This window comes from Nesoenas mayeri (assembly GCF_963082525.1).
Source record: "Nesoenas mayeri genome assembly, chromosome: 2".
Classification (NCBI taxonomy): domain Eukaryota; kingdom Metazoa; phylum Chordata; class Aves; order Columbiformes; family Columbidae; genus Nesoenas; species Nesoenas mayeri.
The window spans coordinates 55641457-55655706 of NC_137543.1; the positions used below are offsets into that span (position 1 = coordinate 55641457).

Below are 14250 nucleotides of genomic sequence, written 5' to 3' on the forward strand. Positions count from 1 at the left end.
ACATGTATGTAAAACATGCTTTGGGGCGAATGACGGGCAGTCATGGTGTTCCTTCTAAATAGGCTGCTTTTAGCAACCACCACACGGGTGCTGCACACAATTGGAACACAAGCTGAATACACACATCAAGTCTGATTCTAAATAAAAGAATAAGTAAATTGCAAACATTGAAAAATACAATCCGGATTACAAAACTGTTCCAGTAACAGGGTAACTTGCTTACCTTTAGATTGCCCTATGTTCTTCAATACAGCCTCCATTTTTTACTTTACCTGCCTGCTTTTCTTCTGTATGCACCTATTCTCTTTTTCAGCTGTTCTTATTCACTCTGTTCGGTTCTCTGCTCATTCACCTTGCTTATTCTTGGCTTTGCATGTCCATAATCACTTTCTCTCTTAATGCTCTGTGTTCTGCAGCAGTCTCAGCTGATGTAAATTCACATAGCTTGATGACTCCAGATGGGAATCTGGACTTCATAGTTTAAAAATTTTTTCTTGGCTTTGCTTTCATGCTTTTCATCCCTTACAAGTATTTTATCACCTCTCCCCTAGCACATGACTCTTTCTCTTTTTGGTTGCCATTCCAGTCCCTCTCCATAGGTTAGACAATAGACACCCAGTTAGTGTCTTTTGTAGGTTGCATGTTCTTGTATCTCAACAAAGATAGAAACAGATTTCACACAGCTCTTAAGAAATTAATGGGGTCATGTTTTTCACCTGAAGTATAACCTTTTAAAAAAACCTGGCGCTGCCAAAGCCAGCTGAAACCACCATCTCCTGCCAAAATGAAAAATTAAGTTACATCTCTTTTCCTTTTACACTGCTTCCAAACTTATTTTGGCTACATTAGATCACTTTAGATAGAGCATGGTGACCTGTGTAGGTTCACTGTTGGGGACAGGACGAAGAGAGAGAGTTGAGGCTTACAAGGCTCATCAGCAATAAAAGTTTTTAATTGTACCTTTATGTAGACAGCTGAGCAACCCTATTGCATTCCCAGGTCTTCAAAGTTATTGTAATTTGGTAGAAAATATAGAAGACTTGGTAGAAGACTTTTAATCAGAACATGTAACACTATTATTAGGATGTATATTTTGATGATTCATGTTAGCACTCATTCTGGTTAAAATGCATAAAACCCTAAAATCTCATCATTTCAAAACTGATCAATGCAAAAAAATTTATAAAGCGCTTTAAACATTGAAAAATAATGATCTAATATGCCAGAACGTTTCATATTTATAATACAAGCTGAAAAACTGTTTCCCAATGTCATATAAACCCCTGTGTCTTATTTGCTATAAAGTGAGTGAATGGCTGTGCCCAGTTCCCTCTTGCACTGGATATTAGTATTATTCAGTATCTTTTCACAGCAATTTTCCCTTTCTTAATTCCAACACCTCACAGACTATAAATCAATGGTAAAATAATTGAAATATATTTAGCAATCTTTCCTATGTGGGAAAAAATAAAAATTGAAAGAGCAGAGCTTGCATTTGCCTATCTTAGTTTCTACAATTAGACACCTAAGTCCACATTTAGGATAAGCGATTAACTGAGAAACTTCACTTCCAGCTTCCAATTTTAAAAAGAACAACCATCGATTCAGTAACTCTGAAAATCAGACTCTTTTTCAGCTGAATAAATACAGACTTTAGCCTGGTTTTAGACAGCCTATGTAATATAATTGAACAACTTTTAGAAATATGTGAATTAAGGATGAAAACCAAATCAAAATAATAAAATAAAATGAAATTAAATACAAATAAAAAACAGAATAAGAAGTGAAACAGCAAATGAGTCCTAGATTATGACCCTGACTTGGAACTTCAGAATCGTGCCACAACACAGATGTGAGTAAAGCTTCCAGTAACCATGCAAACCACTTTGTACACCATCTCTCTGCAAAAGCAGATTTAGGTGGACTGCAGTAAGTACAATGGTAAGGGTAAATGAGAACAAAGCATGCATGAGGTAAGCACCTTGACACTATACTGCCACTGTCAGCTGATGAGGAGGACATATCCATGCTCTGCATTTTACGAAGCCTAGGTCGAGCGCGCTCACTTGTTTTAGGAACAGTGTCTGGTCCATCTAAATCATCAAGGGTTGACTGCCTTGAGAACAGCATGGTTGCTTCAGTGTAGCAGCTAGCAGCGCAAACAGTTATAAAGACAGTGTTAAATACAAATGGTAATACTATACACATGGTTCAGTAAACAAATATGCTCGCCATGCAGCAAAACACCAACACAGAGATAAAAGGTTCAGAGAGAAGATAAGGATTTGTTTAGAGTCACCATGTAGACACATTTCTATGCACAGATTGCTCATTGTCGTATTCATATAGAGATGGCTATCAACCATCTATTCACTATTCAAAGGACATGAAACTAACAGAATGGTCTATAAGCTTTCCAGGGGCACCAACTTATGTATGTGAGGAGGTTTTATTTTTGTTGTTTCCTCCTGAAATTTCCAAATTCCACAAAAAATGTTTTGGGAAGTGGCACAAATTCCATTTTATTAATGGTATGCTCTGCTAAAGCTTTTTACACAGGTACAAGCTAATTTCCTAAAAGAGCCCTTAAAACTGAATAAGCTTATATTCCACAAATAGAAAAATAGCTGTCAGACATTGGCTAATCCTCTTTCCAAACCAAAGAGCCAAATCGGATGTGTTACTTAGCCAGTAAATGTATGCCAAATATAACCTGCTCCGCATGGGATGGCTTTTATTTTGATATTTAGTAGTAAGCCCTGATAATTCTTTTCAAAAGATTTCACTTATTTCAATCACAGCTTAAAAACTATTTCAAAATTAGTAACATGCACATTTTGAAACAAAGGACAGATATAATAAACCCTTATCTCCTTTGACTTATCAAATACAACAGGACACCAGAGACACACACCATACATTGAGCAGTTATGTGTTATTGGAGAAATGAAGAAGAATTGGATGAGTTATGAGAAATAAAGTACATAATTAAATACAAGCATATAACATAGCAACAGGAAAGAAACAAATACATTAATGACATACGGTAGGTAAAAGAATTATTTCTCCTGCAAAAATCTTTGAAAACCACAGAAGTTTATGAAATGAGTTGAGAGCTCTGGTGGTTTAATGCATGCAGTGACCTGCTTGAGTCTCTCGGATAGAATGAGAGAAGAATGGACCCCAAAATGCAGGATTTACACTCTACTTTCCTTCTTTTGAGTCCATTTGTGTTACACATGAGCAGCGGCAGCAGGGGATTTGCTTCTTGGCAACCATTGTGTTTGTCCAGGGGCACAGAGAATTGGGAAAGAGGTCGGAAGGGAAGTGCAATGGTGTTTTCTGTGTTACTTTGGTCTTGCTAGCTTGAAGTGAGGAAAGAAATCTGCTGGCATGAAGTGAGAGTTTACACTTGTTGCCCTAAGGAAAATGGGAAGGAAAACAGCAAAACACATGGAGTGTTTTTACGCCTTATTTTTACGCCTACACTCACTGATTGTCTTTTTTGACAGTATGGGCTGAGGTAAAAAGCATACTTTGGTCTTTGAGTAGAAGAAAAGTATGATCAAGATTCCAAAGTTATGGTAAAATACTTTTCCTTAAAAACAGTATTAATGGCAGGGGCACCTCTGTCCTGCCAGTTCATTTGGCCAAGACCCTTTACAAACTACTTCATTACTTCTGTGTGCACAGGCACTCAAGTATCCTCCAGACAAAACCTGGAGGACTGTCTGCACGGTGCAGGGTTTTGATGAAGCAGCAAATGCTGCTTTCTACAGGAACAGATCAACCCTGGAGGCTTGATTCAGCAGCATGGAAATCAGTCGGACATCCATGTTATTTATTCCAAGGGTTCAATTTGTACATACACCTACGGAGTATAGCCAGGTTGTTGTACTATCACTGAGATTTTGGTACTAAAATATAGGGAGATGGCAGCAAGTAGACAATCCATTTTTGCATACTACCTTTCCACTTGTGTGCTACAATGTTGTCCACATGTTATTTTACATCTCAAGGGCTGAGTTTATTCTTTTCGAGAGCAACACCTCTTACTAAGGTGTTGAAGTATTTTAAATGCAGACATAGTTCAGAGAGAACCTTTCAAGGGCCTTACAGAGAGCAGCTGTTGAAATCAAAGTAGCCCTTGCCCATTCATATATTTTCAATGGTAGAAACATATGCCAGCTGCCCTCCAAAACATGTAAATTCTGACCTGGGTCTCAGAAAAATGAAAGGAAAAACATATATTAACCCCAAGAGATAAAAACATTTGCCCAGATGGCGTCCCTGCAATAAGTTGATTTAGAGCAGTTTTAAATGAAGAGTGAATCATCAGAAGAATTATCTACTGAGCAGCTGCTCTGTATCCTTGAACGTCAGGAGATGTGTGAGATGACACCTGTAGCACAGTCTGTATATTCTTTATGTACTTCTTTCAGAACATGCTTCCGAACATGGAGAAAACGAGAGCACCAATAAAATGGAGAGAATTACACTTGGGAAAGCTGATGTTGACTCAGTCATTGACTGTCACATAAATTTAATCCGAGCATATCTTCCTGAGTGACTTTTTAAATCTGTGTCCTTGGAGACCTTGAAAAGCATTAGCTTCTTGAAATCATCCAAGGACTACGTATTTTGAATTGAATGTTCTTTAAAAGCCCCAAGTTCAAGCATTTTATATAAAGTTGACCGGGTATCCATTTCAAATGGGGATATATATAGCAGAGATGTTTTTATCCTCGGTGAGTGGGAAATTTCTTACTTTATGACTTCCTTTTTACTAAACAAATTTACGCTTCCCAGAGAGTTTATTAGTTTAATTTATTACAAATTTTCTGTTTTGTTTTGTTTTCTGTCCATGGGCTAGTTACTGACTGGCATTACCTTTCTGAACTACTACACTCCTCACACCTGCAAGTAAAGATCCCAAACATTTACTACAATTCATGTTCCTAAATCAGACTCAGATCCAGCCCCAAACTTGGACTCTCCATTCATCCTTTCTCCTGTCTCCCAAGGCAAATGTTACTTCTCCAGTAGTCCCTGCCTCAAGCCCTATTCTCCCATCTGGTGAGAGAATTGGAGATAAAATGGGTGTCCATAAACACCTTGACCACACTTCCTATGTTCAGTCTACACACAGGTAGAGTTGGGAACTGAATATGTTACTTGTGATGGACAAAAAAATAATACAAACTGAACTGGATAACAAATCTTGGATATCCTGAAATCTGACTTAGGACCTGTCTCGAGCTGCTATGTCGTAATCATAGGTCAAGTCTCACGAAGGCAGTCAACTGGTTTTAGTAAGTTCCCAACCATGTCACTGAAATCCACAACCTGCTTAACCTAACAAGAAGCTCATCAGTCAAATGGAAAGAAGCAGCAGCAAATGCTCTGCCATGCCAGCTCCCAATCCCTCCTGGTACTGCTCCTCAAAGAGCTTGTGAAGGATCAACATCAGTCTCTTCTCCTACTGGCCCATATGAACTTTGCACTTTGCCTTTAGGATACATGAGACTACTTATACACAAAGAGAAACAGAACAATTACATTCCAAATACCTCACTACACCTCTAGATACTGTGTAGAAAAATGACTGAGAATAAATGACAGCCCTACTAAAACTGAAAATCCCATGAAGGATACTCAGCAAAACTCCTTTGAGAGTTTTATCTAGGGTAAGAACAAAATCCCTATATAAGACTTACTCATCAACGACTTGGATGAGGGACTAGAGTGCACTGTCAGCAAGTTTGCTGATGACACCAAGCTGGGAGGAGTGGCTGACACACCAGAAGGCTGTGCTGCCATCCAGCGAGACCTGGACAGGCTGGAGAGTTGGGCAGGGCAGGGAAAAAAAATAATGAAATATAACAAGGGCAGGTGTAGAGTCTTGCATCTGGGCAGGAACAACGCCAGGCTCCAGTATAAGTTGGGGAATGACCTGTTGGAGAGCAGTGTAGGGGAAAGGGACCTGGGGGTCTTGATGGACAGCAGGATGACCATGAGCCAGCACTGTGCCCTTGTTGCCAGGAAGGCCAATGTCATCCTGGGGTGTATTAGAAGTGGGGTGGTTAGTAGGTCGAGAGAGGTTCTCCTCCCCCTCTACTCTGCCCTGGTGAGACCACATCTGGAATATTGTGTCCAGTTGTGGGCCCCTCAGTTCCAGAAGGACAGGAAACTGCTGGAGGGAGTCCAACGCAGGGCAACCAAGATGATTAAGGGAGTGGAGCATCTCCCTTATGAGGAAAGGCTGAGGGAGCTGGGTCTCTTTAGCTTGGAGGAGACTGAGGGGTGACCTCATTCATGTTTATAAATATATAAAGGGTGAGTGTCATGAGGATGGAGCCAGGCTCTTCTCGGTGACAACCAATGGTAAGACAAGGGGCAATGGGCACAAACTGGGCACACACAGGAGGTTCCACTTAAATATGAGAAGAAACCTCTTCACAGTGAGGGTGACAGAGCACTGGAACAGGCTGCCCAGGGAGGTTGTGGAGTCTCCTTCTCTGGAAACATTCAAAACCCATCTGGACACATTCCTGTGTAACCTCATCTAGGTGTTCCTGCTCTGGCCGGGGGATTGGACTAGATGATCTTTCAATGTCCCTTCCAATCCCCAACATTCTGTGATTCTGTGATTCTCTCTGGAAATCCAGTGCTTAGACCACTAAGCTTAGACCTACATTAATTTCTGTCCTCTGTACTGAGGAATATGTATTGTTATAGTGGAATAGGTTCTGTGCTTCTGCAGCCCCGTTGTACTTCCAGACATGACTGTCTTACTCATGGACCTAATGTCCACTACAGTATTTTGTGTAGGGCAACCAAAGAAGGATAACCAGAATGATGGTTTGAAAGCCTCTGCCTCTTCCCAAAAGTTTTCCATGTTCACAGGGATGCTTTAGATTTAATCAGTTGCTTTTCCATTTACTGGAAATCATTAATTTGACATGTAAAATGTCTCCATCTCCCGTTTGGGCAATTGAAGCTCATGACCACTTTTGTAATCCCAGGAAGAGACATGTAAGGGGGTCCCAATAAAAGGATGGCATTATCATTCAATCAGCAGACTCATTTTTGCTTCCTCTTATTACAGGTCATTATTATTACAGCAGATGTGCACAATTTGTAAATACTCTCAGTGCGAGAATATTCGATTGTTCATTACCAGAAAGAGAATTTGAGATTAGTGATATCAGTCATAATACTGCTTTGCTGTTCCTCTGTTATAGGTCCTCTGACATCTGAGAAAATGAAGATGAGAGTAACACGTGAAAGATTTAACTTTTGCTGTTGCAAAGCAGCTCCACAGAATCACTGAATTCTCTGAGTTTGAAAAGAGATTTTAAATGTGTAAGTATGCTCAAAGCAGGGTGACAAATGGGTGGTTATTCTGAAAAAAAAAGACATAAAGAGAGCTCAACAGTGGATACCATCTCATTGAAGAGGCAGAATTTACACATGAAAATTAGAAGATTTGTCTTTTTTTATAATTCATTTTGGAATTGACTTCTCTTTGCTTCTAGTTAAAGTTCTTTCTAACATGGTTATGTAATAATGATAACTTCTTGTATCTATAGTAAACAGTGTGATCAAAAACTATTTAATGAAGGAAGGACTGATATTACTGTTCTTTCTTTAAGTGAGACTGAACTTTGTGGAGTTAAATTCTGCCCCGCATATATCCAAGTAGCTCCAAGTGAGCTGGTAACAGAATTTGGCTTGACATTTTTCTCACATCATCTGACTCCAGTAAAACTTTGAGACAAAACACAAAGGTGTTGCTTAGTTGGGTAACTAGCCACTAAGAAAGATTTGCTCAGATTTCTTGTTTTTACTGGAGTGAGCCTCTCAAAGGCCAGTGCTCCCCCTGGGGAGCAATTTGTGAATATTTTGTTGAAGCACAGTACTCACAGGCACTCTCTTACACTTGCTTTTCAATAACATCAGACAGGAAGACAAGCCCTCATTATTTTCAGTCTGCTAACATCTACCCGTATGTCATTAGTAAAAGCTAAGCATAATTTACTGTACACAGAAGCTACCGAGTTTGTTGGGAGTATCAAACACAATATGATACTGCCGCACTTCAGAGAAGAACAGAAGACAGCAGAATGTAACAGATTCTGAAACAGCTGGATTTCCAAAGCCCTCCCTTCTCCCCCTCATGTTGAACAATTTCTGCAGTCTCTTAAAAGTCAAGAACACCAGGGACATGGTGGGAACAGGCTGCCTCTGCAAGAGAAGGAAATATATGTGTGTGCCTCTGTGTGCATGGAGCAGCAGGAGCATGCAGGAGTTTTGGCAAGTAATTTGACAGCATCTGTCTTCAGAAAAGAACACGGAAGGTGGTTTTCCTGAACTAGTATGGGTATTCGAGCCACAAACTGTGTAGCTCTGCTGCACTGTAATCATAGCAGTGACAAAATCAGGCTCTTCAGATGCTCTTTGCCCTGTGTGTACAAGAGGGAGATTTCATTCTTTCAAATCCAGAACCTCTCTCAGTGCAAAGCCTCAGTTTTGAGTTGTGGGCAACAGACAACAATTTATTTTATGAAGACAAAATACACACAATGAACAATAATTTTCCAGACTCCACGCCTGAATTCCTGACACTATATCCCATAAGCATCCTCAGCAGGCTCTTCTTTTCCATTACTTTTTACAAGATCAAAACCCCTGTCAATGACTCCTAATTCTACGGGAAACAGAAAGCAGTGGGGTAATCATGCAGTGGAAAAGGAGTCAAGCCAGCAACTGAATGCACCACTATAAAGGTTTGGTAACATGTAGCAGTTTTCTCTACTAAAATGGCATGGATAAATTAAAAAGAGGACTCGGCATCGATTAGAAAATTACTTAAGATATTAACTACAATTATGTCTACTGCATGATACCTCTATCTTTCATAAAATAAATTTAAATCAATACCTGGAGATACTGTCACGGGAAGCTGCTGAATCTAAACTATCCATTCTTTCAGATGCTTGCAAACCAGAAGCTTGATCAGGATTTTTATCAATTGAGTCCAGTCCTGACTCCTTAGACAGTTTCATCATGTGGTTTTGGTAATACATGTGGATGCTCTCCCGCGTTGGAACATTCCCCTGTGGAAGAGAGTAGGGGTAGAGGTAAATGGCAGGGGGGAGGTGTATTCTTTGAGGAACTGGTTTCTTTTGTCATTTGGCAAGAAACAGATTAAGGACGAGGACAGCTTCCTAGTAAACAATAACCTCCCACCAGTAATTAATTTTCAGAGTGCAAGTCAGATTCTGACAAATTACCATGGCACAAAATGCTGGGTTTTTAAGCAAAACTGGAGCAATGCAAGCAGTTTCAGGCTATGTGTGGCCAACAAAACTCTGCTGGGTGGAGTGCAGATCATTTAGCATGAAAATGAGGATTTAAAACACTAGTGCAAATTAAGCAAAAAGGAGAAGAAGACAGAACAGCACAAATATTGTGAAATATTGTGAAAATGAGGTGCTGGCTGAGACCATGACTCAACCTATACTCCAGCAATGTTTGAGGTATCTCGTTTAGATAGCTTCACTGACTCTAAGAACAATCATACATCTTATTAGTGGTCAGTAGCAGGTTTTTTTTTAATGGAAAAAAAGAGACAGGTTATGTACAAACTGATCTAGATTTTAATTAGTGTCCCAAAAAAGGGAATTTATTCATAAAGTGCGGATGCAGTTGGAAAACCATGAAAAATACACTGAAGACCTTTATACGTTCCCCATGACTTCAAGATCAAGCAAGTCCATGAAAGGATGATTTTATTAACTGTCAGCCCAGATCTGGGCACAGAATCAAGTCTTTCTGGCTATGATATTGCAATAAGAAATCTAAAGGTGTGTCATAAGGATAAAAGTGAGAATTTTATAGCCTGTTCTTAGGCAGAAACACATCCAACTCATTCCACTAGCAGTTGCATTGACTTGAGAAGATACACTGAGAGAGATGATTGCTATTCTTGAACAGTCATTTTTCTGACTTATAATGAAGCCTTTTGCAAGGACTTTTTCCAGCTAAAATAATAGAAGTACTCTAACATATTGCCCATATTTCCTTTACTAATATTAGTTACTAGTATTTCAACCCTGGTCCACTACACTGTCCCAAACCTAAGTTGTCAAAACCTGAAGTTTTGTCAAAAAAAATCTTAAGAACAAAATCTGAAACTCAGGTTTTTAATTAGGTTTGTCTGTATACAAGCTGTGTTGCTTCTGCAGTAATAAATATTTGTGTCATTATGACAGCCTGTTTCTGAAATTATGGCACATGCTATGTTCTAGCTCAACTGCAGGCCTGAGATAAAGGACAAGAGCTGTGACGGCAAAAGTGTCCCACATCTGATGCAGGACTCAATTTCAGGTTTTTCTGTAGCTGCAAGAGAGACCAAAGAAACTTCATACATCAGGTTAACTGTCCCCAACTCCACATGGGACAAAGAAACATGCCACCATGTAGGCTGCAGAGAGACCCTCCTTTCTTGGGCAGCAATGAAAGGCATGTGGCTGCTATGGAGCCTTGGGGATGCTATGGAGTAATTGGTGATTCTGATGTTCATGGGCACCAATAATTCACAGAAGAGGAAAGAAAAATCCTAAAAAACCCCTAAAGTTTAAATCTATTTGCTGAGGGGAAATTCTTTGAAGGGTTCCTAGTACCAGGAGACTTAGGACTGAAGCAGGATGTACAAGGACACGGGCTTTACTGTAATCAGAATATCATCAGGCTACTGGCAACATGAAACTGAAACAAATAAATAAACCAATCTATTGGGAACAAAGGACAGGAAAAACTCAATAAGGTTGAGAGGAAAAGTAGCAAAGAATGATCAAAATAAGGTCCCAAATAAGTAATGGCCATGAAAAGGCATTTAGACTGGCTTCTGTGTAGATGTTAAAACTCTCAAAACTCAAGGGTGCTGAGAAAGAATCATGCGATTTTCAGTGAGGATGCTGAAGTAGCAGTGACTTCTGAGGCTTGTATCACTACAACGCTGTACTATCCCAGTACAAATTTTATAGAAAGGATGTAATGGAAGACAGCTTGAAGAAGAGGTGGTATGGGTCAAAAAGCATAAATTCTAATGAATTAAGTAGATTCACTATGCCAGGATTATCACAGAATCTCTGTGGGCAGACTTGAAACAATTAATATTGAAAAAGTATAGTATGAAGGCCTGACTTTTGACCATCGAACCGGGAGTGCACTAATGCTTGTTACATATTATGGAAGATTACAGAAGGTGCCATCAGAATGATAATGTACAATAACTCAAGGTAGTTTTCAATTGTACTTATGTAGAATAGGTATGTGTCATGAAAGAGCCTGCATATTCACACACACATCACCAGAATGGAAAAGACCAGGAGGAAGAAGCAAGAAGGCATCCTTCGAGAAATGGAAGTCATGAGGAAAAACAAACAAGAATGAACATTGTAAAGTTAGATGTAAAACTTCAGCAAATTAGACCAGAAAAGATGCTGAGGAATAACTTGCTAAAAAAAAATCTGATAACAAAAACATTTTCAAGAATATCATAACAATCAGCTGCCAGAAAGCCAGGGTATCAACAGGTGATCAAGGCATAAAGAGATGTGAGGGAGCTATGGCAACAAGACAAGACAAGACTGAAGTTTTTTGCATCTGTCCTTGTTGCAGAAAAACTCACTGAGGTCCCCAATGGAACAATTTGAATTCCAGGGAATGACTGGAGTCATTATTTTATGAAAGATAAGTCTGAGAATAAAACAAACTGAGCTGTAAGTGGAAGGTGCTCCCCCACGAGATCTGCAGGAACTGACAGATGAAACAGTGGCAGGGGGAGAGAAAGCAACATCAACCCTTAAACATGGCTTCAGGAGTGATCCCGAGCGACCCTTGTATGAAATGAAGCAGTCACGACACAAACCAGACTATTTCTTATGTACTTATCCTCCAATAAAAGACCAGAGACAAAAGACACAAACAAATGTTTGTTTTTTAAAAAGGAAGGTCATTGACTGGTTCCCCCAAGAAGTTTTCCTGTCCAGCATATTCAGAAATAATCTGTGTACACAGGAAAATGGCGATGTGATAAAGTTTGCATATGAAAAAGAATTATTTGGGATATTCAAGTGTAAAGTTGACTCTAGTTCTACTGAAGAGCTTGATGAAATTCAGTGAATTGGTAAAACATGCCAAGAAACGCAACAGGAAAAATAATCTAAACTGTATACCCGTAATAACAGCCTTTATGTCAGCTTATATTAGCCTTAAAGTCTTGGACTCGGGGAATATAGTCCCCTGAAAATAGGCAGCATTCACCAAAAATGAAAGGAGCTTGACTGTGAGATCCTACTAGGAAAGCAAAAGAAAACAAATCATACTCCTGTATAAACCTGTGTTTGACTCACACCTTGAAAATAGTTCTGGTCATTCAGTCTTAATGACACCATATTAAAACTGTAATAGTATGAAGAAGGACAATATAGATGACCAGAGCCACTGGATAGATTCTGTGTGAAGCAAGGCTAAAAAGAAAGGGACTTTTTAACTTGGAAGAGAACGACTGAGGAGAAGACTTGATGTAGATTTGCACAATTAGGAATAGTAGAGGAAAATGGATGACATCTCTGATCTACAGGAGACCCCAAAACAATCAGGAAGCAGGTTTAAAATAAATAAGAGGAAGTACTTTTAAACACACCATATGGAATGACACTGAAGAACTTTGTGTTGTAGGATCTTCTGGAAGCCAACATTAAAAGTAGATTAAAAACAGACTAGCCAAACTCCAAGGATATACATTCCTTGGTACCATTAAACATAATGATCCTGATGCAATTCCTGGTTTAGGATTTACTCTGAATATGCCACATTTTTTTTGGTCTATTTTTTAAAAAAATATTTATTTGTTATTATTGTATACAATTTATTTATTTGCTGTTATTATTATTATCCACTTACTATTTGACACTTTGGGTAAAATAACAGTAAGTAAACACTAACAGTGAAGTAGCCCTCTTTTCATGCTCAGTTTCCCCTGGCCAGACTGGGTAGATTCCCTCAGAACAGGCAAACCTGCCTCTCGAACCCCCTGGGGTCATGGGCAGCCTCCTTACTGTGCTGGCAGATGTCGACAGCAGCTGGGCAGTATGGGGCTGCATTCAAGTCAAGAGTACTAATGTGTTGTAGACCTTTTCCACCTATTCATCTCCAAGACAGTCTGCAGCTTTTTAACAAAAAATGGAAAGAACTAAAAATGAGGCTTCTATGCCAAGTTTCCAGAAATAGTTGGGTAGCTAGTGACATATGTAAAAATACCTGTGCTTAAAATGAGAGCTTTATCCAACTTCAAAGTATCACCTACTGTCAATTAGAAGAAACAAATACATTTCTCGTTACACTATCTACGTTAATATTTTATAATAATGGGCTTTATTAATATCTAATTAGTTTGTAGAGGACCACATAGCTTCACTGCGAGTGAAAAAAATTATGTCTCTATGTTGTCAGTCATTTCCAATGCAAGCTGGTCTACAAACAGACTGAAATATGCAGACTGAGGTAGCTTCTGAGCTGTTTAAAATGCCATGCCTTCTCCTCTCTACTTGAACCCACCCTGTCCCCTCAAAACCACATTTCATCACAGGACAGTTTCAGTCAAATCCTTATATCAACCTCTCAAATAATTATTTTTCCAATAGTTTGTTTTGTGTCCAGATAATAAATCAAGTATTTTATTATTTATATATTTATAAAACAGTAAGCAGTAAAATAATCCAGTCCTGTTTTTTAAAATGCACACATAATGAGATTTTTATAATTTTTCTCCTTAACACAGTGATTTGAAAAGACAACCTTTCATTTTTCACTGAGTTGGAAATGACATTAGCAGACAAAAAAGACTAAAGGCGTTACCTTCTTAATCTCCCTGGTCAGCATGCAGCGCTCAATTCTTAGCACAGTGGATATATCGATGTGTTCTCTTGAGATGGAATTAAGCCAAGCTGTAAAACTGTCTAGTGTTGCCAGGAAAAGGACCCAAGTGAACTTCAAGATATTAAATATCCTCTTGATGATGTTATCTAAGGATAAAGGAAAAGCAACAGAATGTTAATGAATGCAAATATTTTTAATTATATTTTTGCTTGGAGTTAGATTCATTCTTCTTTTATTGTCTAATAATAATAATCCAGGCTGCAAGACCCTGTCATAACAAGGGATCTCTGAAGATGGCTG

At 38.9% G+C, this 14250-nt stretch overlaps 1 protein-coding gene across 1 annotated transcript in view; it reads right to left on the reverse strand.

The window, feature by feature from the left end:
- The window catches only part of PIEZO2 (piezo type mechanosensitive ion channel component 2), a gene marked incomplete at both ends in the record, with an annotated part of 302122 nt that overhangs the window by 19675 nt on the left and 268197 nt on the right, over nt 1–14250 (reverse strand). Inside the window, 3 exons of the mRNA XM_080364144.1 lie at nt 1982–2149; nt 8944–9119; nt 13930–14096. Of these exons, the coding sequence (XP_080220270.1) occupies nt 1982–2149; nt 8944–9119; nt 13930–14096 (511 nt within the window). The remainder of the gene's footprint in view (nt 1–1981; nt 2150–8943; nt 9120–13929; nt 14097–14250) is intronic.